This window comes from Myotis myotis, unplaced genomic scaffold (genome assembly GCF_014108235.1).
Source record: "Myotis myotis isolate mMyoMyo1 unplaced genomic scaffold, mMyoMyo1.p scaffold_m19_p_3, whole genome shotgun sequence".
NCBI classification, from domain to species: Eukaryota; Metazoa; Chordata; class Mammalia; order Chiroptera; family Vespertilionidae; genus Myotis; species Myotis myotis.
This window is the reverse complement of record NW_023416335.1, coordinates 26716815-26742240: the sequence shown is the minus strand read 5'-3', so window position 1 is coordinate 26742240 and position 25426 is coordinate 26716815. Positions and strand designations below refer to the sequence as shown.

Here is a 25426-nt window from a genome sequence, read left to right as displayed (position 1 = left end):
GGTCCGCGCCCCCTGGGTGCTCCGGCCAGCCCAGGGCGCGCTGGTACCCCGGGCCTGATAGGGCTTTTGCTCCGCCGCCCCCCTGACTGTTGCAAGTTCCACACGGACCCCGGCGGACGCGGACTGGCCGCGCTCGCGAGCCCAGGGTCGGTGGCCAGGTCGCGGCCGGGGCGGGAGCCGAGCGGGGCCGGGCCTGGCGGAGGCCGTGCGGCGGTTGGGCCGGGCCGGGGCGGCGCTGACGGGACCGGGAGTTGCCGAAGGGAGCGGAGGAGGGAGGCCCTGCCGCGCGGCTCGGGGAGGAGGCGGAGAAGACGGCCGGACGGGGCGGGGCGCCCACTGCTTCCCGGCCGCAGCCATGGCCGACGAGACCCCCAGGAAGGGCAACTTCTCGGCGCTCGTGGGGCACACCAATGGCCTCACCAAGCCAGCGTCCCTGGCCGCGGCCGCCGTCTCCTCCAAGCCAGGGGGCGGCGGCGGCTCCAAGAAACTTGTGATCAAGAATTTCCGAGGTGGGTACCGGGAGCGGCCTACGGAGGGAGAACCTGGTGTGTCGGGAGGGAGTTGGGGGGCGAGGGCCACGGAGAGGAATTCGGGGGGCCGGGATGGAGCGGGGGCGGCTCCGGGAGCTGGAGGCGTGGGGCCAAGTGGCCTTAAGGCGCCCGTGGCGGCGCCGGGCGGAGGGAGTGTTCGCGGGCCTCCCCAGCTGTTCGGCAGTCTCCCCGGTTGGCGGTCTTCGGGGCCGGCCCGGGGCCCTCGCGAGGGTGCGGGTCCGGTCCTCCCGGCGAGGGCTCGGGCCTGGGCCTCCCCAACTGCCGGCTGGACCTGCGGCGCGGGCTGTGGGCCGAGCTTCCTGGGAGCCGCCTCCCAGTTGGAATAAATGAGGCCGAAGACCCAGCTCTCGGTTCGCATGGCCGAGCGAGAACGAGGAGCCGCCGCTGGGGCCCTCCGGGATGTAATTCTCATTACTTCCTCCGCCTTGCACCGGCCCTGTCACTGCTGCTCTCAAAGCCAGCGTCTTGGGTGCAGACGTCGTCATTCTAAGCTTCGTCTTCGCTTCCCAACTTTGAGTACTTGAAAGCAACTTTACGTGTTGTGCAGAGCTTAGCCCTTACACGTTTCTACATGTATAAAGTCAGCTTAAGTAAAGGGAGACTTGCATCCAGGGACGGGCAAAAGTCGGTTCTCAGATAAATAACACAATAACAAATACAGTAGTTGATAATTAGTCATACAAGAATCGGTTGTTTTTTGCATGCTCACGACCGGAAACCTACTTTGCCCACCTTGTGTTTTCTGTGTATTTACCCTAAGTATTAATATGAAGTGTATTTAGCAAGACGAATGTACTGTGGTTGCAGAGTGTCTGTAATGTAACACATTTATAAATACAATACTTTGTATGAGAAAAAAAGCTAATTTCTGTGTTTCTTAAAGTACGTTTTTGTAGACCATTTTTGGAAAGATGTATGACTGTTAGCATGGATTTCATTCACCACTGACTATCTGGATTTACAGACAGACCCAAGTTGCCCGATAACTACACTCAGGACACCTGGCAGAAGCTTCATGAGGCAGTGAAAGCCATACAAGGTAGTACCTCCATCAGATACAACCTGGAAGAGCTCTACCAGGTAAGGCTCCACCAGTGACAACAAAGCTGAGCTTATTAGAGTCCTGGAATTTTCTTAGATGGGGAGAACTGTAAGACATGATGATGCCAGCCTCCTGTCTTTCACTTACCTGGTGTTTATAGTTGTCTAAACAAACACAGCTCCCCAACTCCAGTGAAATGTGATGCAGATTTGGATTGCGTGGTCCTGGTATTGTTTCTGAGTCAACAGTGAAGGGAATAATAGAAATGCAATATTTACCTCCAACAAGAACAGTAGAAATCCTATGACAGCATGTCCCAGATCAATGAGTGTTCTCATTTTTTGGTGGTGGTGAGATTTTTTATTTTATTTTCAGGCTTAAGCTCCTAGAAAGATATTTAAAGTTATCCCATTACAGGAGAGAGATGTGTTTCTAAGAGCCACGTGACTTAACATTTTCCAAATATGCAGCAAATTAATGTTATAATTCTATTATGTTATATAGAAGACCCTTATTATAGTTTCACTTGTTAATAGATTTTCCCCCTACTTCATTGTGTTTTGTGATTACTTGCTGATATTAAAACATGCAAATAAATTTTGTTACATTTTAAAGTAATGCTGTTCCATTTCTAACATAAGAAAAATGATGGAAAGTAATTTTACTATTTGGATATTCTATTTACAAGTAGGCTGGTTTTTCTGACACTGTATCTTGTTTTTAAAGAATAACATTTGTTAAGTAGTCTTAATATCTACATTTTGGGTAGCAATATGATATCACAATTCCTATTAAGAGGCATGAATTTTAAACCACAAAAAAGTGCCAAGAAGAAAATTAAAACTACCCATGTTCCCGCCACCCAAAGAAGATTACTTTTTTTTTTTTAATATATTTTATTGATTTTTCACAGGAAGGGAGAGAGATAGAGAGTTAGAAACATCGATGAGAGAGAAACATCGATCAGCTGCCTCCTGCACACCTCCCACTGGGGATATGCCCGCAACCAAGGCACATGCCCTTGACCGGAATCGAACCTGGGACCCTTCAGTCCGCAAGCCGACGCTCCATCCACTGAGCCAAACCGGTTTCGGCAGAAGATTACTTTTGACAGTTTGATGGTCCCTTCTTTGTCTTAAATTTGTGTGAGGTTATTATATGTTTTAGTTAACTTTTTTAATGTATATTTTCATATACTATGTACTTCAATGAGTGTTAACAAATGTATACAATTGTATAACCACCACCACAATCACAAGATAGACAATTTCCATCCCTCCAAAAAGTTTCCTGAGGCCCCTTTGCATTCAGTCCTCTCCCCTGATTTCCAGTCCTTGGCAGTCACTGATTTGCTTTCTGTCCGTATATTTTGCCATTTCTAGAATCTCATCTAACTGGAATCATGAATTTCGCAATCTTTTATACCTGGCTTCTTTCACTTAGGATGATGCGGGTGAGATTCATGGATACTGTGGCAGTAAATTGTTTCTTTGTTGCTGTGTGATAGGGATACCACAAAGATTACCGTTTCACCAGCTAATGCTCATTTGGGTTTCCAATTTTTGGTTGTTATGAATAAAGCTGTTGTGAACATATTCTCATTCCCCTTGGGTAAATATCTATAAGTAAGTTGTCAGAGTAATGTGGAAAGTGTATATATAACTTTATAAGACATTTCCTATTTTTCAAAATGGCTATAGCATTTTGCATATTTACCAGCAGTGTATGAGAGTTCAAGTTGTTCCACATCCTTGCCAGCATTTGGTATTGTCTGTCTTTTCCATTTTAGCTATTCCAGTGAGTATGGAGTACAGTTTCATCGTGATTTAAATTTGTATTTCCCTAGTGATACTAAACATCTTTTTAGGTGACCATTTGCATTCTCTATACCTTCTTTAAATAAAGTTTGTGTTCAGATCTTTTGCTCATATTTTATGGGGTTGCTTATTTTGTATGAGTTTGTTATATGTTCTGCTTGAGTTTATTGTGTATTCTGGGTACAAGTCCTATACTGGATATTTGCCTTACAAATAGTGCAGCTTGTCCTTTTTTGTTGTTGTTGTTGTTGTTCTACAAGTCTATAATACATCATCTGTATATTACATTGCGTGTTTACCACTCAAAGTCAAATATCCTTCTGTCACCATATATTTGACCCCCTTTACCATTCACTACCCTTCTGCTCCCCCCCACACACAACTTTTCCTTTGATTTTCTCAATTATGTCTTTCAGAAAACAAGTTTTAAGTTTTGAAGAAGTCTATGTATTAGTTTGGTCTTTTATGGATTGTGCTTTTAGTATCAATCTTAGAAACTTTGCCTAAACTAAGATCATAAAGATTTTATCTTGTATTTCCTTCTAGACATTTTAGGAATTTAGGTTTTATATTTAGGTCTATAATCTGTTTTGGGTGAGTTTTTGTATGTGTTGTGAGTTATAAATCTAAATTAAATGTCTTCCCTGTTCAGGGGTGGGGAATGCCCAACCCGAGGGCCAAATAAGGCCCACAAAATAATTTGGTCTGGCCCTCCAAAGGCATTAGGGGTAAGTTAATTAAATATTTGACCAAATATAGCAGGCTAATTTTTAAGTTGAGAATTTTGTGTGGCCTGAGAATGATTTTATAAATACCCAAATGGCTCTTGGCAGAAAAAAGGTTCCCCACCCCTGCTATTGAAGAGTCCTTTCCCCCATTGAACTGCTTTTGCTCCTTTGTCAAAAATCATTGTCGATATATGTTTGGGTATAATGAGTCTCAAAATTAGGAACGTTGGCCCTCCAAATTTATCCTTTTTCAAAGTTGTTTTGGTTATTCCGGGTCTCTTGTATTTCCATATGAATTTTAGAATCTGTTCATCAATTTCTACCATAAAGCCTACTAGAATTTTGATTGGGGATATGTCGATTTATAGATATGTGTGGGAAGAATTAATTCTGATGTCTTGACCATGTGGAGTCTGCCAATTGGTCACAAGGGACAGCTTTCTATTTAGGTCTTCCTTAATTTCAGCAATGTTTTCTAGTTGCAGTGTATAGGTCTTGTATATCTTATGTGAAATTGATTCCTTATTTTATGTATTTAATGTGTTATAAATGGTGGCATGATTTCATTTTCTGGTTCTTGCTAGTATGTAGAAATACAAATGATTTTTATATATTGATCTTGTATACTGCTATCTTGCTAACCTTATAGCTAGTAATTTTTTGTAGATCCCATCAGATTTTTTACATAGACAATCATGTCATCTGTGAATAGAGATAGTTTTACTTCTTCCTAATCTGCGTACCTTTTATTTCCTTTTCTTGCCTCATGGCACCATTTAGAACCTCTAGTATGGTTAAGAGAATTGGAAAAAAGCAGACATCCCTGTCTTGTTCCTGATCTTAGGAGGAAAGTGTTCAGTCTTTCATCAGTGAGTATGTTAACTGTGGGTTTTTTAAAATAGCCATTATTAGGTTAAAGAAGTTCCTTTCTATTCCTAGTTTGCTGAGAATTTTTATCAAAAATACATGTTGGAGAGTGACAAATTCTGCAACTATTGAGGTGTTCAGATAATTTTTGTTGTGTTTTTTTTTTTTCATTTATTACATTATTGATTTTTTTTTAATTTAAATCTTTATTGTTTAAAGTATTACAGGAGTCTCCTTGATTGACCTCTCCCCAGCCACTCCCACCCCCCAGCACATGCCCTCGCCTCCCTACTGTGTCCATTGGTTATGCTCATATACGTTATTGATTTTTCAAATGTTAAACCAATCTTGTATTCCTGGGATAAATCCTACTTGGTCATGAGGTATTATCATTTTCATGTATTGTTGGATTCAGTTTGCTAACATTTTGTTAATTTTTGCATCTGTGATACCAAAGGATATTGGTGTGTTGTTTTCTATTCTTATAATGTCTTTAGTTTTGATATCAGAGTAATGCTGGCCTCATAAATGAGTTAGAAATGGTCCCTCCTTTTTATTTTCTAGAATAATTTTATAGAATTGGAGTTATTTCTTCCTTAAATACTTGAGAGAATTTCCCAGTGAAGCTATCTTGGCTTTCTTTGTGGAAAGATTTTCAACTACAAATTTCGTTAGTAGATAATAGAACTACTCAGGTTATCCATTTTTTCAAGTTCATTAAGCTTCTGCAGTGTCTAGTCTGCTATTAATACCATTTGGTGTAATTTTCAAGTCATGAGTTGTTTTACTCTTTAGGTGTTCAATTTGAGTCATTACAGTATCTTTTCTGTCTCTACTTAACTTTTGAACACATAGAATATAATTGTAATACCTGTTTTATAGAATTCCTGGCCTGCAATTCTGTCATCTCTGTCAATTCTGGTTGCTTTTGATGGATTGAATTTCTCCCCTATAAGGGTTGTATTTTCCTTTGCATGTCTGATCATCTTTGATTGGGTATCTGACATTGTGAATTTTGACTCCTGTGGTATTTTTGTATTCCTATAAATGTTTTCCAGCTTTGTTCCAAACATAGTTAAATTATTGGAAACTGTTTGATCTTTTAAAGTCTTGCTTTTAAGATTTGTTAGGTAAGACTAGAGTAGTATTTTGTCTAGGGTTAACTGCCCCAACTACTGAGGCAAAACCTTCCTGAGTAGACCCACTGTCCTGTGGTTTTCTAATCTGGCAAATGGGAAGGTGCCATTCCAGGCCCTGTGTGAGCACCAGACACTATTGTCTAAACTTTTTTGGTGGTTCCTTCCCTGGCCTCAGCTATTTTCGTCACACATTTGTGCTGGTCAGTGCTCTGCTGAATACCCTTGAGGTCTCTCTGCACATATCCAAGCTCCACTCTGGCTGCATCTCTCCCCTCTGGGCTTCGTCTTGCTGGCTTGATCCTCAGCTCAGGGCACCTGCTCTGCAGCCTGGAAACTCTAGAGCAGTGGTTCTCAACCTTCCTAATGCCGCGACCCTTTAATACAGTTCCTCATGTTGTGGTGACCCCCAATTTCATTGTTACAAATTGAACATAATTAAAGCATAGTGATTAATCACAAAAACAATATGTAATTATATATGTGTTTTCCGATGGTCTTAGGCGACCCCTGTGAAAGGGTCGTGCGACCCCCAAAGGGGTCATGACCCACAGTTTGAGAACCGCTGCACTAGATGCAGGAAGCAAGAGAGCAGTTGGGGTTTGTTTGTTTCCCGTCTTCCAGAGTTCACTGTCTTTCATAGACCAATGTGCACTGCTTTGAAAAATTGCTGTTTTGTATATTTTGTGAGTTGGTGGGTTTTTTTGTTTGTTCGTTTGGTTGGTTGGTTGGTTATTTCAGGCAGAAGGGTTAGTCTGGTTTCTTTTTAAAATATATATATATATTTTATTATTATTGATTTCACAGGGAAAGGGAGGGGGGGGAGAGAGATAGAAACATCAATGATGAGAATCATTGATCCGCTGTCTCCTACACACACCCCTGCTGGGGATGGAGCCCACAACTTGGATATGTGCCCTGACCTGGAATCAAACCTTGACCTCCTAGTCATAGATCAGTGTTCAATCACTGAACCACACTGACTGGGCTAGTCTAGTTTCTTTACTTCATCTTTACCAGAAGTAAGAGTCTTACCAGTGTCTAAACGCTCATAGGTTTTTAATTTAATAAAATATTATATCTTAGAGCGAGGGCTTATTATTCCTCCTTTCCTGGAGATTTGATTGTCTAGTATCACTTTCCTAGTAGAGGGACTTTGCCGTACCTTTTACCCAGTGATAGGTCTCATAATAGTCAGCATACATAGTATCATAAGTAGTGCTTTCAGAAGCCCTAAGTGTCCATGTGTGTGACTTATGATCCTCAGGACTGAGAATGCTTACCCCAAATGGCATCACACATTCCAGGGAATATCTCAGGAGGGCCCATGTGGGGATCAGTTGATCACCTTATGGAGGGGCATGTGCATAGGCAGGCTCCTGATCACTCAGAGAGAAGTACTATTTCTATAGTGAGCTGCTCAGATCTTATGGAAGCAAATGGGTTAGAAATAGTAAGTGATGTCATTGTGAAATTATTGACCACTTGCATTATTCTGATCTCTGATAAAGTAGTCAGACAATGCATCTGCCCTGGTGTTTCAAAATAAAGTCTTAAATTTTTGCTGAGTTGGTGGGGTATATATTTTGTCAAAGACTCTTACGTGAAAGTAACAATTCTCACCAACGTTTCATTTTTGTTTTTTAAGGAAGTTTTCAGGATGATTTTCAGGATGCAGAATCTCTTATGTTTTGATGTTGAATAGTTTCCTCAAAGTGAGGTCTAGTATCTCCTTGTCAAGGTCTCTTACCTGCCTGTCAGGGCATCCTCTCCCTCATACAGACACTTTAGGGCCTTCCTAGAAAGAGAAATAATTACCGTGTGTCTGTTGAAACTTGCCTATTGTTTGTTTGTTATTTTATTCTTGTCTGGTAAAGGAGATTCAAAGTCTGATGATGAAAAAGTAAACGCACATAACACCCATAGTAATTTTCCTTCTGTAATACAAGGAGGAGAATATTTTGAATGCGGAGACCTTTTCTGTTTGGTTTGGAAGACTTGAGTTTAAATTTGTAATCACTACTTGCTGAAGAAAGTATATTTGTGTGTCTTATGTATGTTTTCTTTTTCTTTTTTATTGATTTCAGAGAGGAAGGGAGAGGGAGAGAAAGATCAATGATGACAGAGAATCATTGATTGGCTGCCTCCTGCATGCCCTGTACTGGGGATCGAGCCCACAACCCTGGCATGTGCCCTTGACTGAAATCGAACCCAGGACCTTTCTTTCTGCAGGCCGATTCTCTATCCACTGAGCCAAACTAGCCAGGGCTGTCTGTATGTTTTAGCCCTACTTGTCGGCTTAATGAGACAACAAAAAACTGAAGATTACATTTTTAAGAAGGGTTTCAGAGGAAGGATACATGTTGATTTCAGACTAGTTTTGTTTGTTTGTTTTAATATGGAACGCTTCATGAATTTTCGTGTCATCCTTGTTCAGGGGCCACACTAATGGCCCCTGGTTTTCCTCAAAGCTCTCATTCTATGGGACTTCCCTCTCAAAATTTATCCCTTCACTCAGATTTTAATCCTGATTTAGTTTTTACATTGTTAACTCATTTCTTAGAGGTAGGAAGCTGGAGGGGTAGAGCCCTTTAACACCTTCTCCTTGTGTGGCAAGCTGGTAACTTAATAGGCCTGCTTTTGAGTCAGGTCCATCTTCACAACTGTTTATTGCTTAGCAAGGGACCATTGCTGTGAAGGGAAATTGTCCAATTCTGAACTACTCACATCACTAAGAACACTGTACTGGCCTGTTAACTGTGAAATGAAGAGTGTGAGTTTTGCCTTGTGCTCCAGCCAGCATATCTTTCGTTATGATAACGACCAGGGGTGTGGTTTCCCCAGGGACAAGTGTTTTTAATTTTTCCCCTTGCTCTACATAAATAACTCTTATACTTATCTGCTATTTCTCTTTATGGTTTTTCACTCCTTACCTGTGATAATGTTTCACTCCTTTTTCTCTCTTGTCTCAATTTTCTAACCCTAAAAATCTTTACATAAAACAATCTTCCAGAATTGGTACACCCTAATTTCATAGTTCTTTTTACCCCAACGCTCACTTTAATATCCTGTTTTGGTATTCCACACTTGAGGGGAAGCATTTTGTTTTAGCAGTAATGAGTGCACTTGGGAGTTAGGGTTTGACACTAAAATAGACAAGCAGTGGACATTGATGTGCTTGTCTGTTTTGCTTTAATACACCAGTCTGTCCTAATACAATCAGCCATCTGAAGAACTCGGGCGCAGTGACATGACAGACCTGATTAGAGAGCAGCTGTGATGTAAAAATTCAGACAAGTACAGTTTTCCCACTTGGCTAAGTTGATACAAGAAAAACATCTTTATCCTAATAAAAGTAGGCCCCAATTGCTACTGCTTCCCTACCTCCAGTTCTTTTCCCTACCTCCAATTCTTTTCTCTACGATGGCTCTTTAAAAAGTGAACAGCAATAGCACCCAAATATGAAACACACAATACAGGTCAGATTCAGTACTCTCTATACCTAGAGAAAGCATCTAAACCTCAGAACATGACTAAATCTCCAAAACTAGTTTTAGGAAGGGAGGATTCCTGGGTTGTGCTGCTCCTTGTAACTACAGAAAAGTTTGCCACAATCCCTGCCAGTGTGGGTAGAGAGCAGGGCTGCCCTCTCTCTTCTAAGGTAATGAGGTGCCTGTAACATGAAGACACTAGCGGTGACTCAGCAAAAGACATGGAGAAATGACGGCACCCACAGCAAAACTGGGTCACCTCAGGGTTTGGCTAGTTGTTTTACGAGGTCTCCAGATTCTCAATTTTAAAAAATAAATCTCAGGTGCTTCATGTTAAATAGTATGTGCCAAATAAGACTCAGTTTGTTTGTTTTTTAGTATTATATCTTGTTATTGAGAATTAAATCCAAACAAGAGAGAAATTAATATATATTGAAGTAGTATATCTCTTAAACCTATCATTTTTATTTCATAAGTAAAATGTGTAATGAAGTATATAAAATTATGAAAGGCTTCATTAGTGCTGCTAAGTTAATGTACTTGGAAAAAGACTTAGAATATATTATAAACTTTTAACCAAAACTCACAATATTTATATAAGCTTCAAATAAGAATGTAGTTGCGGCCAAAACCGGTTTGGCTCAGTGGATAGAGCGTCGGCCTGCGGACTGAGGGGTCCCGGGTTCGATTCCGGTCAAGGGCATGTACCTTGGTTGCGGGCACATCCCCAGTGGGAGATGTGCAGGAGGCAGCTGGTCGATGTTTCTCTCTCATCGATGTTTCTAACTCTCTATCCCTCTCCCTTCCTCTCTGTAAAAAAAATCAATAAAATATATTTAAAAAAAAAAAAAAAAAAAAATGTAGTTGCAAGCAGTAGAAAATTATGTGTAGATAATTTAAATGACTTTTCCCAGAGTATAGAGGCTAAGGTATTCTTGTTCTAATAGTCTTTGGGCTCATACAACCTGTTCAAATGTATACCTTCCCCCTGCCCCTCCCACATACATTGCATTTTCTTATAGTGATTAAAGATAACATAGTTGTATTCCTTGTCCTTTTTAAAAAACATTTAATTCTGGAATATAAAGTTCTTTTTAATTAAAGTATAGTTGATATACAATATTATTTTGGTTTTAGGTATACAACATAGTGATTTGACATGTATATACCTACAAAGTGATTACCTCAATAAGTCTCATAATCACCTGTCACTATACAAAATTATTGTGATATTCTTGACTGTATTCCCTATGCTGTGTTTTACATCCCTGTGACTTATACGTTTGTACCTCTTAATCCCCTTTACCTTTTTGCTCATTCCCTACCACCCGCAGCAACTATCAGTTTGTTCTCTGTACCTGTGAGCCTATTTTGTTTCTTCATTTGTTTATCCTTTTTAGATTCCATATATAAGTGAAATGATACAATATTTGTCTTTCTCTGACTTATTTCACCTAGCACAATACCCTCTAGATCCAGCCATGTTGTCACAAATGGCAAGATTTCATTCTTTTTTCAAGGTTGAATACTGTTCCTGTGTGTGTGTGTGTGTGTGTGTGTGTGTGTGTGTATCTCATTTCCATTGATTTTTAAAGAGGGGGTGAAGGAAGAAAGAGAAGCACTGATGTGGAAGAGACACATCAATTAGTTGCCTCCTGCATGTGCCCCAACGGGGGCTTGGGATTGAAGCTGCAACCCAGGTAGGTGCCCTTGACCCAGGAAGCGAACCCATGACCTTTTGGTGCTCGGTCCAGTGCTCTAATCACTGACCAACACTGGCTAGGGCTCTCACTTCCTCTTTATCCATTTATCTATCCATGGACCTAGGTTGCTTGCACATGATAGCTATTGTAAGTAATGCTGCAGTGAACATAGGGGTGCACATATTTTTTTCGAATTAGTGTTTTATTTTCTTCACATAAGCACCCAGAGTGAAATTTCTGAGTCCTTCTTTGTCTTTTGTTTGTAGCCCTTGTTATAAAATCTATTCCAGGAAGGGCAATTCATTGACAAATTTAGGCTAGCTTGCTGCAAAGTGCTTCTATAGCATTGCTTTACTAGTGGTAATATGCCCTAAACCAGTTTTAACCAGGGGAGGGTTATCCTAGATTTTTTAAAGAAAATATATAAAGATATGACTACAAGTGATGGAATTGAAGACTTTGAGAAAAGATGTGAAAGATGTAAAAACACAATGTAGATAGAAATCCCTTATTTCAGTAGCAAGACACAATGTAGGGGAAAGGTTGTTTTTATTGTTATTATGCAATTATTGTCATCATTCCACACTTTTTTTTTAATTAAATCTTTATTGTTCAAATTATTACATTTGTTCCTCTTTTTTCCCCCCGTAACTCCCCTCCTCCCAGTTCCCACCCCACCCTCCACCCTCACTTCCCACCCACTGTCCTCATCCATAGGTGCACGATCTTTGTCTAGTCTCTTCCCGCATCTCCCACACCCCTTCCCCCCCCAAGAATAGTCAGTCCATTCCCTTTCTGCGTCCCTGATTCTGTTATAATCACCAGTTCATTCTGTTCATCAGATTATTTATTCAATTGATTCTTAGATTCACTTGTTGACAGATGCGTATTTGTTGTTCATAATTTGTATCTTTATCTTTTTCTTCTTCCTCTTCTTTTTTTTTTTTTAAATATATTTTATTGATTTTTTACAGAGAGGAAGGGAGAGAGATAGAGAGTTAGAAACATCGATGAGAGAGAAACATCGATCAGCTGCCTCCTGCACATCTCCTACTGGGGATATGCCCGCAACCCAGGTACATGCCCTCGACCGGAATCGAACCTGGTTCCTTTCAGTCCGCAGGCCGACGCTCTATCCACTGAGCCAAACCGGTTTCGGCCTCTTCTTCCTCTTCTTAAAGGATACCTTTCAGCATTTCATATAATACTGGTTTGGTGGTGATGAACTCCTTTAGCTTTTCCTTATCTGTGAAGCTCTTTATCTGACCTTCAATTCTGAATGATAGCTTTGCTGGATAAAGTAATCTTGGTTGTAGGTTCTTGGTATTCATCACTTTGAATATTTCTTGCCACTCCCTTCTGGCCTGCAAAGTTTCTGTTGAGAAATCAGCTGACAGTCGTATGGGTATTCCCTTGTAGGTAACTGAGTTTCTTTCTCTTGCTGCTTTTAAGATTCTCTCTTTGTCTTTTGCTCTTGGCGTTTTAATTATGATGTGTCTTGGTGTGGTCCTCTTTGGATTCCTTTTGTTTGGGGTTCTCTGCGCTTCCTGGACTTGTAAGTCTGTTTCTTTCACCAGGTAGGGGAAGTTTTCTGTCATTATTTCTTCAAATAGGTTTTCAATATCTTGCTCTCTCTCATCTTCTGGCACCCCTGTAATTCTGATGTTGGTACGCTTGAAGCTGTCCCAGAGGCTCCTTACACTATCTTCGTATTTTTGGATTCTTTTTTCATTTTGCTTTTCCAGTTGGGTGTTTTTTGCTTCTTCACGTTTCGAATCTTTGACTTGATTCTTGCGCTCCTCTGGTCTGCTGTTGGGAGTCTGTATAATATTCTTTATTTCAGTCAGTGTATGCTTAATTTCTAGTTGGTTCTTTATCACAACATCGAGGGTCTCATTGGATTTCTTGAGGATCTCACTATATTTATCGGCGGTCTCACCAGTCTTTTCGAGGGCCTTACTAAATTTATCGGCGGCTTTTAGACAGTTCTTGAGAGACCTTAAAAGTGTGGTTTTGAACTCTATATCCTCCATTTCTGTCATTTGTGTCCTGTTTCTTTGTCTCTGCATTTTTTATGCTTTCTTGGTGCACCCCCTTGTGGTCTTTGTGCGCAGTTTTGTTGTAGTTAAGCCTTGATTGTTGTAGGTAATACTGGGGGGGGGATTTGACCTCCAGGCCAACTGGCTGTGAGAATCAGCTGTGTCTGCAGTGGGAGAACTCTCCTCTAGGGAGGTGCTACTCTAGCCTTTGCCTGAGGCTACCCCACAAATGCCTCTGTGCAGGGCTTGGGCAGGGCGGGTCCCAGGGGATCAACAGAGCGGGTGGAGCAAGCAGTTATGGCTGCTCTCAGTCCTGTCCCCAGAGGCTCTGCCTCTCAGTGTCCCAGCAACCGCTGCAAACCTCGGAGAGAAAGCTGCCCTCGAGTTCCGACAGATGCCAGACAGTCCCACTTCTCCCGTTTGAGTCTGGGTCCCCAGAGACTCGCCCGGAACTGGAGCCCAGAGCCTGAGACTCCCTTCTGATTGAAAATGACCACTGCGCCCTCAGCCGCCAGCCCGCTCCGCACCCACCTCCGCACCTTTGTATTTTACTTCTGCACTGAGCCTCCTCGGTTTGCTTTTCTCTTTCCTTCTAGTTGTAGAATTTCCCCTCAGCCAGCCTTCCTGTGGTTCTGGGTGATGTCCGTTCAGTCTTTTAGTTGTATTTTTGAAGTGGTTGTTCACGGCAGCAATCTCCGGTGTTTACCTATGCCGCCATCTTGGTTTTTCTCCCATTCCACACTTTGTAAAAAGATTTTTTATTGACTTTTAGGGAGAGGGGTAAGAGAGAGAGAACCATCCATGTGACAACTGAACATTGATTGGCTGCCTCCTGCACAACCCCTAGTGGAGATCAAGTTCACAACCAGGCATGTGTCCTGACTGGAATCAAACTGTCAACCTCTCAGTGCACAGGTCAACACCCAACCAACTGAGCCACACCTCAATAGGGCCCACATTCTCTTTTGACCCTTGTAAAAATCCATGTGTTTTACATGGTAGTAATTACTGTATTTCCTTAATTTAAGTTAATACGTACTAGGTGTATTGGTTAATAATGGCAGATTTTGTAATCAAAGAAAACACGATAATTTCAAGAGAAACATCAAAAGTGCTTTATTCAAAGTAATGTCTATCTCTAGCTACACATTTCCCCCTCTTTCAGGTAATTTGTAAATACCGTCCCAATAGAACTTTTCTTGTTTTGAGGCAAACCATTCAGGGACCCAGTTTTCCACTTCTTCGTACGTTTTGAAGTGCTGCTCAGAAAGTGCGTGTGCCATTGATGGGAACAAGTGGTAATCTGAAGGAGCAAGGTCTGTTGAATACAGCGGGTGGGTTAATACTTTCCAGGCAAGATCTTTTCAGGTGTCTTTAACTGGTTTTGAAGTGTGTGATGGTGTGTTATCATGAAGGAAAATTACTTTGCTGCCATTCTGGTCGTTTCGCAATCAAAGCGTGGTCCAAATTGATTATGTGTTGTCGGTAGCGATCAGTATTAATGGTTTCACCTGGTTTTAGAAGCTCATAATACACCACACCTTCCCGGAAGGTGCTCACTGAGAGTCTGGAGCTATGATTTCATACTCTCATTTCATATCATCCAATAAATTCACACATTCCTGTGGCTCCAGCCTCAGACTAATGAATTAAAACATCTAGAAACATTGCGAGATGCTCAAATAGGATACAGGTACACCAACTGGGATCCTAGGTGTCATGGGGCTGTCATAGGGTTGCTGTTGAGTCTGTGTTCAATATTAACTATTGTGAAGTATCTTTTTTACCAAACTCATACTGGGTTCCAGTGTTCCAACAGTAATTTCCCTAAAACCTAATAGTTTATTTGTAGATTACATAAATATGGGGGAGGAGGCTTCATGTAAATGATCACAGCTACATATAATTATGTAAGTGCTTCTGTTATGATTATAGCTATATATACAAATAGGGTTGTTTTTAAGAAAGAACTCACTTGTTATTCATAGTGAATAATTCATTTATTCCTTTTGTTTTTAGGCTGTTGAAAACCTCTGTTCTCATAAAGTTTCCCCAACGCTTTACAAGCAGCTCCGCCAGGTCTGTGAAGATCATGTCCAAGCACAAATTCTTCAGTTTAGAGAATATCCTTTTGTTGTCTCATGAAGTTTCTATTTGTTACCTAAATATTGTGAAACTGAACATTAATTAATAGGATAAAGAACTAATGGGTATCCTTAATATTTTTTAAATGGCTTTTTAAATTCCCTTTTATTTACAGAACAGAAACCTTAAATTTGCTTCATATGACCCAATATAATAGATTTTCTTTAAGTAGAATTTATATCATTTTGCTAATCTGGTCAAAGCAAAACAGTGTCCTTTCATAGGATCTGGTTAAGTATTTAGGAAAAGTTCTAAAAAATGTCTTAAAGTCTGAGTTCTTATAAAAACCCATCTGTGTTAGTTTTCTATGATATGTAACAAATTACCACAAACTTGGCTATGTAAACCAACACCCATTTGCCAGCTCATAAAGTATAGTCAAGAATAGTGGCTTAGCTCAGTGGGTTTTCTGCTCAGGGTCTCAGGCTGAAATCAAGGTGTCTCTGGTCCGGTGGTCAGCTCCTCTTCCAGACTCACAGATGTTGACAGAATTCACTCAGTTACAGAACCGAGCCCCCTCTCAGTGCCCTGTGGCCACCCTTGGTTTCTTGTCACGAGGTCACCTCTCTGACAACATGGTTGTTTGCTTCTTCTGGGTGATCCACAATCAAGGGGAGGAAGTTATAGGCAGGGACAATGTAAATTTTTGCTACTAATTTTGCCATCTGTGACTCTATGACTGCCAGGGAAACTCGGAGCTCCTTAGCATTTTGTAGACAGTTGCTTACCATCTGGCTTCCATCTAGTTCCCCAGCTCCCTTCCATTACTATAGCCAACCACATATCAGAAAGTGGACTTAAAATTGAAGACAGTCTACTTGTGACTGCACTTTTCTGGGCCTCTGTTTCTTCGTTTGTGAAATTAGATAATTGGAGTATACTTGTTTCTAGATTTTTTTTCAGCTGAAAGAATTTTTTTTCCCTTCCATTGAGAAACTGAAGCATTTAGAGCTCATTGAAATCTCCCTTGGCAGTTTGCAGCAGTTCTGTTGTCTGGCATTGGGGCTCTTTATTAATCATGATGATGAAGTCCAGGTCCACAGTGAGATGTCTCAGTTTAGGATAATATTTGTAGTTCTCCCTTATAAATGGGTCAGTGATGTCAATTCTTGTTCTATTATATTGACATCTGTAAGTATACCTCTACCATATTAGCTGGCAAAGCTCTGTCCTAATAGTGACAACACTTTAGGCTTTTTGGAATCTGGCCAGTGTGTACCACGTCTCAGGGGGACCCGCTGGAGATACACTCAGCGCCTTGGTGCCACAGTTCTGGAATCCCGGGGACTGGGTCCTAGAACCCATGTTCAGGATGTTGGCATCTGAAAATTAGCCTGACTCCCAGGCTTGCTGGAAGTCATCAGCATATTCCCAAGCCTTCTCTCCAAGACAGGAACTCGCAAGAATGAGCTGATGTAACTTTGTCCTAATCCAGTTGTCCCAGATTACTTGAAGACTGCTTTTTTATTACCTGATCAAATTATCCTGCCAGTTAATCCTATCCTATGGATAACATGAATGTGTTCATTAACTCACTCATTCAACAAGTATTTCCTGTCTACTAGAAATTAGAAAAATGATTGCCATATCTAATTTCTACCCTCCAAGAAGTAATAACACTGTGATAGGTGCAAGGGAATTACCATATTTCCTAGATGCTGTACAAAGCCATGATTATAAGAATTACCATTTCATAAAAGAAGAAAGGAAAAAGAGACACACTATAGATGAAACGTGTGCCTTATTAATGTGAGGCATCGAAATTCAAAATGTTGAATGGTTAGAGTCAAGTACAGGAACTACAACACATGAAGCATTTGGGGCACAGCTTCCCAGAGGAAGTAACACTTGAATTGTATCTTAAAGGATGAGTAGGTTCTAGCCAGCTAGAGAGTGAAGAGGCATCGGAAAGCAGAGTATGAAAGGGTGTTCATGAAAACCTGGAGGAGTGTGATCTGATTATAACCTGGAAGAATTGGTGAAGTTTGAGGCTGTAATGCTAAGTTGCAACTTGATTTGAATCTGTGTACACCATTAAGGATTTGAACTTAAATCTATGAGCATCAGAATCCTTACAGGTTATTAAAGCAAGAACCCAATGTATTTAGATTGTGTTTTAGGAAAATCATTTTGACAGAATGATGAAGTAGATTGACAGACCAGAGATAGTACACATTTATTAAATATTTACCACATAATGTTAGGTAATGTTAGGTCCTGAGAAAAGTAAACGTGAATGAAATGTGATTTTGGCCCTTCAGAACTTAAACTCCAATGGGATTGACAGAATCAGAAAGATACTCATTTACAAAGGAATGTAGTGAGGGTTTTAAAAGCTATTGGGATGTAAAGAAAGAACAGCCAGCCTGCCTGTGCAGGCAAGAGTATGGCATGGTGCATTAGAGATAGAGGTAGATGATGAGCGACACAGTCCTGCCTTCAGAGTTTTGTTCTTGCTGAAAGTTATATAACCTATCCTGGTCTTAACAGTGGCCAAGTGTTAGTGCTGTTGCAAATGCCCAGATTCTCACTGGGCCAGGAATGTTCTAAGTTAAGCATATTCAGATGTCTCTTGCTCTGGGATATTCCAGTGTTTCATGTAACTCTACTTTCTAAGATTCAAGGATTGCTACCTACTGTATATTGATTGCATGCTGCTGTTTAGGCCAGCATAAAAATTCAGGGAGACTTCAGGAAGCCCTTCAGAGGTTAAACAGATCAGGTACACAGGATGCCTGTGGAATTAAGTCATCTGCTGCTGTTCTCCTAGGTTACCATATCCATTCCTTTGTTAATATGTTTGATTAATTCTGCACTTTCAAAATAAGTTACCTGCTGTTGGTGATATGCCTTTCCCCAACATAGAGGAAACTCCCTACACATGCACACCTCAGCCATAAGCAGCCTAGGCTGAAGCAAGCATCACACAGTATAGAAAGAAGTAATGCTGTGTACCTACACTTGATTCATGAGGAGTTCTAAAATAGCAAACTAGCCCTAGCTGGTTTGGGTCAGTGAATAGAGTATCGGCCTATGGACTGAAGCGTCCCGGGTTCGATTCCTGTCAGGAGCACATGCCCAGGTTGTGGGCTCAATCCCCAGTAGGGGGCATGCAGGAGGCAGCAGATCAATGATTCTCTCTCATCATTGATGTTTCTCCCTTCCTCTCTGAAATCAATAAAAATATATTAATAATAAAATAAAATAGCAAACTGTCCTCAGAATCTAAATCTGTAAACAACTATAGACAGAAGTCACTTTTTCCTTCTCCTGATTCAGTTTTACAGCTGTACAGATTTTCTTAGTCACAGAAATGCTAATTAGCATGCGGCATCGGTGATCAGTCACACACAAAAACAGTGTAGTCCTCAGAACAGAAGGATGCATAAGGAAATGAAGTCTTTGCTGTTAGGGAAATCATGAAGCCGCACCATTACCTCTAAACCTATCTATAATCTGTGCTGATGACAGTAGGTTTTGAGCTTCTTTATATAAAGACCTTCAGCTTATACTTACTGGACTGGTGTGCAGTTAGCATGCATGGAGCATTTGCGGGCAGTAGACTAAGCTTCAAACATTTGCACAGCGCTCCAAGTTACAGGTACCCTCATAAGCCAGAAGGCCCAAGACCACATGGCATGTGAGTGGCCCCGGATTAGTGCTAGGATTCAGAGGTGAACATGACATAGCTCCTGCTGCCATGGGCTTTGTAGACTAATGAGGGAGGCAGTAATTAAATACTGTAGAATGTGAACTTGGGTAATTATTATGAAAAATAATGTTATTCTTAGCGATGATGACAAGGGGACCTAATTTAGGTGAGGGGTGTCTGGTGGTAAGTAACCACTGCTGGTCTGTGATGCGGGACCATTGTTATCTCCTGCTTTGTCCCCTGCTGCAAGGACAACTCAGGTGTCACTCTCTCTGCTGGGATTAGAAAAGCTGGATACCTGGTTTAGAAAATGTGGGCAAAAACAGGGCCTGCCACTTCTCTTCTCCAGGGTAACTACTATCCTTGTTGTTTTAGATCACTGTAATCGCAGATACATAGAGTTTTTTCCTTGGTATATTATGAGCATTTTGCCACTGGATTTTTTTGTTGTTATTTGAAGACTTGCCTAACTCACCCATAGTAGACCATATTGATTCTTCAACTAGGACTGGCTCTTCTCTGAAAAGATAAAAAGGATGGCTGTTGGAGAACCTCTCTGAAGAATAAACTGTTGACAAACCTCAGCATGCCTGTATATCTTAAATCCTGATAGTAATCATGTACAGCTTTGTGGCTACTGTTATAGCTTCAGGTCTGGAGTTGGTTTGGATATTTAGAAGAGTGGAGCTCAATAGATGCCTCACTGTGTGGTATTAGCCTACATTTCATACTTTTTCCACAGGAAATGGCAAAAAGTTATTAAAGATGTATATTGATTTTACCCAGCTCTTTAAAGAAAAGTATCTTTTGTTTAAGGAACCCCTCATATTGGACTTTCCTATCCTAACGAAACCCTGCACCAGATAGAGCTGTGCCTTGCTTAGTTGCAGCACCTGAGCCAACCAGTGGTGTCAGGTTGGCTGGTGTGGGTTTATCCCTGTGCAGCCTTGCAGACTGTCTGACTGGCAGCCTGTGGAAACCTGCCAGGGTGTCGACCACAGGGCAAGTGCCTCCTGTCCAGCACGGTGCCAGAGCTGCTGGGTCTCCATGGTGGCACCTGTCTAAATGTGCTTGTGACTGATTCTGTGTGTGTGTGTGTGTGTGTGTGTGTGTGTTTTCAGACAGTCTGAAAACAGAGTTCTTCCAGGATGACTTGTTAACCATTGACATATTAGGTCTTTGCTATGACTGACTATTTTTAATGTATTGGCAAAGCCTCAAGAGAAATTAAGATTTGGCCAGGACCGCTGTGGTTGTGGTCAGCTACCCTTACGGGTGTGACAAGGATTCAGATGTGCCCGTCAGTCCATCCACTGCTCTCTAGATCACCTGTCCCCTTCCTAAAGTCCTGGCTGGTGTCCTATCCTCTGCTGGCTACCCCTCCCGCTGTCAGACCTTCACCCGCTGAAGACTTCCAACGACTATCTGATTTTACATGTCACACTCTAGCTGGTATGTTTTTTCTCCTCACTACATGCTAAGAATTTTATGTGTAACCTCACAGTAGCTCTCAGGAATGTGTTCTCCACATGGAGGCACTAAGGCCTAGGGAAGTTCATCATTTGTCCAGTGTCAGAGAGCTGAGAAGTGTAGAGCTGGCCTGATGCCCAGGAAACCTGTGTCCTTCCACTTCAACAAGCTGTTTTTGTTCATCTGTTAGAATATTAAATGAGCACAAGTATGAAAAGTGCTTTGTAAACTATCAATTAGTATGCAGACATTTATAATTCTTGGTCTTTGCAAAAACCTGTGAAGGCCGTACTCAAGGCACTTATCCATGGTTTGCTCTAGGGCCCAGCATTCAGGTTCCCCCCCGCTCTATGAACAGCATTTTGAGTGTCTCTTGGAAAACATACTCCAGGAGTCAAGCTGAGAGTGTTCCTACTTTGGTGTGCGAATGTGACTTGTCAGTTTTCATTGAGACTAGAGGTTAAAGTTAAACCTCAGCAATTTCCCTGCGGCTGCCAATCCCTCAGTGCTATTAATAATAGACCTGCTTCCTCCCCACTGGGACAGGGTCTCCAGGAGCTCAGGTACAGATTAGGTCATGTTCTGCCCTTTGTGGGGTAGGGCCTTTGGTTCCGTCGCCCAGGCCCAGGAAGCCTCTGACCTGGTGGTTCTCTTCAGCTGGCAGGGCTCTGAAAGTAATAAGGCAGTAAAGTGCTGCCAGCAGGAAGGGAAACCGGAAAGGAGGGGAGGTGAAAAATGAAAAACGGGGGAGTGCAGTCAGGGATAATGACAGCTAAGTTATGAGATGTGGAAATTAGAAAAACTGCGTTTATGGTTTTTGAACTTTTGCTCTGGTAGTATTCTAATTATTAACTGATATGTATGTAGTATTCTGTGGTGAAGAGAACTGAAGTTAAAATTGCAATAAATTGCCCAAGATTTCTAAAGTTTTCCTTAGCAGGTCTGCACAGACTCACTAGATAGTGTTTTGTTTTTAAAGAAGATTAACACATGCTGGCAAGATCACTGCAGACAAATGGTAAGCATATTGACTTTTCTATTAATGCTAGTTTTATATATGGTGCACTCTCCCTGACTCTTCATCAGTACTGCTTTTTATGTCAGATGTCGTTTCCCCTTTGGTCTTTGTCTGCCTCTGGTTTAGTTAGACATTTTAGTAGCTGGGAGTATGTGTCCTCTTTTAATCCAGCTATCTTTTGTTGTTGTTGTTTCTTTTTTTCTTTTTCCTTTTTTTTCATCAAAGCACCAGTCTCATCCATCTTCCCTCACCTAACTAAGGTAGAAGGGCCAGAATGTGAGCTTAAATAGGGAAGTTCTGTTCAAGATTCTCTTTGGGGTCAAATGCTGCTCTCCAGCTCCAACGTAGTTGGACAACAGAGGAGAGAAAATCGGAGAAGGTGAACTCTGCTCTTCCAGAACAGCTGGCTGCTAAGTTGGCCTTCAGCCCAACCTGACAGATGATAGCTCACAGTACTCATAATTCCTGAATGGGTCAATAAGTTTTTCCTTAATCCCAGCTTATGACCGATAAGTCTGAATTCCAGAACTTTACTATAACTAAACATCCAAAATCTTAGACTTTATAGATGTATTGATTCTGATTTGATTTTATGTATATGAGTTTTTAGTGTGACCAGGCTGTTTATTATGTAAGTGAGAGAAAAGATAGTATCAATGGCTTTCCTAAGTAGGTTGAATTCTTTTGTTTCCTAAATGAAGTAAGTAGGGGTTAATGAATGTGTGTCTGTTCTGGGCCAGGCACCTGGTAGATGGTAGAAATAGATAAAAGTCTGTTGGAAAGGTTTTGCTTACGTGTGTAAGTGAACCTCTACAATAGTCTGGTAAGTTCCGTGATGGGAGAATTACAGGGTTACAGCATGCATGCTAGCACGGGAAAGGGAGCGGCTGCATCCTCCTCGCTCTGCTTGCAGAGTACAGTCCAATACATACACTGGCCAAGAGCCTCATTCTAATGTAACAAGAACTAATTGTTTAGAAAGCTTAGAGCATCTCCCCAGTCTAATGAGATTTATCACATGTTAGGAAATAACCAAATTTCAAAGGTATCCTTTAGGCTAAATGCTTTAAATCCCTGCAATCGGATTTTCTGGATAAAGGCGATGAAAAACAAACATGGGGGGGGGTGGATAAATCATAAGGGTCTTGATGGAAAACATCTTTCATCAAGAAACAGTTATTAGATTTGAGGTACCTAGCATAATGATAGTACAAATGGCCTAATCTTGAATATTTTGTTAGTAAGATACGTAAATAAAGTAAGTTCTTTTCTAATTTCCAGATCATGATCAGAAGTATTTTCCTGTTTTTGGATCGCACTTACGTACTTCAGAATTCCATGCTTCCTTCCATCTGGTGAGTGTTCTAGTCAGTATAGCTGTATCTGCTACTGTGCCTGAAACCACACGTTTGACTTGTCTTGTGCTGGTTAATTTGATGGCATATGTAGTCAGCTGTCTGTGATCCTTTATGTCAGCCTAAATCTCTAGTGCACACATCTAGGCCTAGAGCCGTGGTCGGCAAACTGCAGCTCGCGAGCCACATGCGGCTCTTTGGCCCCTTGAGTGTGGCTCTTCCTAAGCCTTAGTAGTACCCTAATTAAGTTAATAACAGTGTACCTACCTATATAGTTTAAGTTTAAAAAATTTGGCTCTCAAAAGAAATTTTAATCGTTGTACTGTTGATATTTGGCTCTGTTGACTAATGAGTTTACCAACCACTGGCCTAGAGCATCTCCATCACAAGTGAAGGTGACAGGGTGAAGATGGGGCAGGCCGAGTTAGGGGAGCAAATTCTAGCATGTCCCCCAGCTTGCACTGAATGTCCCAGCAGAGGCATCAGGCAAGCATGGAAGTACTGTATGAAGCTACGTTTCTATAACAGCTGTGGACTTAAGGATCTCTGGAGCCAGTGATCACACACATCTCACCTCTGCTATGAGGGAGAAGAACTCAGTTATACTCTCTCTGATGGCTGGTGTTTGACTTGGCATGGCTCTCTCCAGTGGTCTGGTGAAACCGTGAGAAAGACTACAACTGCAGGCGAAGTTATGAGCCCTGAGCCCGTGCGCGCCCACCCCCCACACACACACATACACACCCCAAAACCTCCATCTTACTGACTATCCAAGGGCACTGGGGCCTAGTTTTATTCAGGATATTGAGGTCTGTCATTTCAGTCTGTTCATCATACATCATCTTTCAAAGATGAAAGATGGTATAAATATTGTCCCTAGTCACTGACTTCCACAGCCTTTGCTAATGTGTTTCACCTCTCTGCCCACCTGCCCTAAGTCTCCCCAGAGTTGCCTCCAAGAAGCCCTAACTGACATTAACAAAAGCCTGCCCTTAATCCCATCCTTGGGTTCTTCCTTTGTTGATGCAGAAGTTCCTTCTCCCATTGAGAATTGATGTACTTTCTCATTACCTTTAAACCTGAGTTCTTTTAAAAAAATTGCTTTCTTTTCCAACTTCTCACCATCTTTTCACCCTAACCCGAAACAATGTGGTTTCTCCTTTCACCACATGGAAACTGCTCTTGCCTTAGACGTCAGTGATCTCTTGGTTACCAGATCCCATAGTCACTTTTTTCCCCTCTTTCTTTTATACTAGAAGCCCCGTGCACAAGATTCATGCACTTGGGGGAGGGGCATGGGGGACAGGTCCCTCAGCCCAGCCTGTGTCCTCTTGCAGTCTGGGACCCCTCGGGGGATGTTCACCTGCCAGCTTAGGCTCTCTCCTCCTGTAAATCTGGCCTAAGCCAGCAGTCGGACATCCCTCTTACAGTCCTGGGCTCTAGCAGTCCATGACCCCTTGCTCCTTACTGCCTGCCTACAGCGAAGGCGGGAGTGGCTCCCGCCACTGCTGCTGCACTTGCCAGCCATGAGCCCAGCTTTGGCTGAGCGGCGCTCCCCCTGTGAGAGCGCACTGACCACCAGGGGGCTGCTCCTGCATTGAGCATCTGCCCCCTGGTGGTCAGTGCGAGTCATACTACCAGTCATACCTCCATTAGGTCGATTTGCATATTAGGTTTTCATTATATAGGATAACCTGACATCTGTATAGCTTTAGACACTATTGAAACTCTCCCCTTCCTTAATACTCCTTTCCCCCTTTGTTCCTCTGAATTCTACATTTCTCATGCTAGATATCCACGCATGTATGCAATAAGGCAGACACTGCACAGAAAAGATAGCCTTTATTCAGAGAAATGATAAGGATGGTAAAACTGATAACAGCAAATTGCATAGCTTCTACTCTGTACAAAGCCCTGTTCTAAGTGCTTCAACATCTACTAATTCACTTAATCCTTAGAACAGCTCTATAAAGAATGACTCTTATTGTCTCCATGTTATATGTGGAGAAACAGAATCACAGAGTTCAGATAACTTGCTCTACCTGGGTTGTCAGGTTACCCAACCTGAATTCTTAATTTATAAATGTAGTTTATAACATAGGCTATGAACGTTGCTTATAGTATAAAGTATACCATACCACACTCAGTCCACTGCAACATGCAGAAAAACTGAGCACGATAGTACAGTACAAGAATCACGGTGAGGTGTGGGAGACTCACTGGGAAAGACGAGAGAAGTGGCACGCCTGGGCCCAGTCTCTGCAGAATGAGCAGGAGTGGTTAGGTAGCTAAAGAGACAATAGAGGAAAGAAGTCCACTCTGATGACAGGACAGCAGCATGCCCAGAACATGTGAGAATCAGAGAGATGAAGCTGATGAGATACCCTGGCAGATGTTGGTGGGCTGCTCCTG

The 25426-nt window shown here is 41.8% G+C and overlaps 1 protein-coding gene across 9 annotated transcripts in view; it reads left to right on the top strand.

Moving 5' to 3' along the window:
* Positions 1 to 211: 211 nt before the first annotated feature.
* CUL4A (cullin 4A) overlaps positions 212 to 25426 on the top strand; it is a 72778-nt gene continuing 47563 nt past the window's right edge. For 7 of the 9 annotated variants that reach the window (XR_004966074.1, XR_004966075.1, XM_036299558.1 and 4 more), the window contains exons 1-5: positions 212 to 509; positions 1516 to 1631; positions 15394 to 15497; positions 21590 to 21659; positions 22941 to 23014. Coding sequence is in view for 7 of the 9 variants with exons in the window: in XM_036299558.1 (XP_036155451.1) it covers positions 356 to 509; positions 1516 to 1631; positions 15394 to 15497; positions 21590 to 21659; positions 22941 to 23014 (518 nt within the window). In the remaining 2 variants the exon portion in view is untranslated. Of the gene's footprint in view, positions 510 to 1515; positions 1632 to 2975; positions 3047 to 4918; positions 5008 to 15393; positions 15498 to 21589; positions 21660 to 22940; positions 23015 to 25426 lie in introns of those variants that run through there. The other 2 variants (XM_036299557.1, XM_036299559.1) reach the window with 2 other exon arrangements.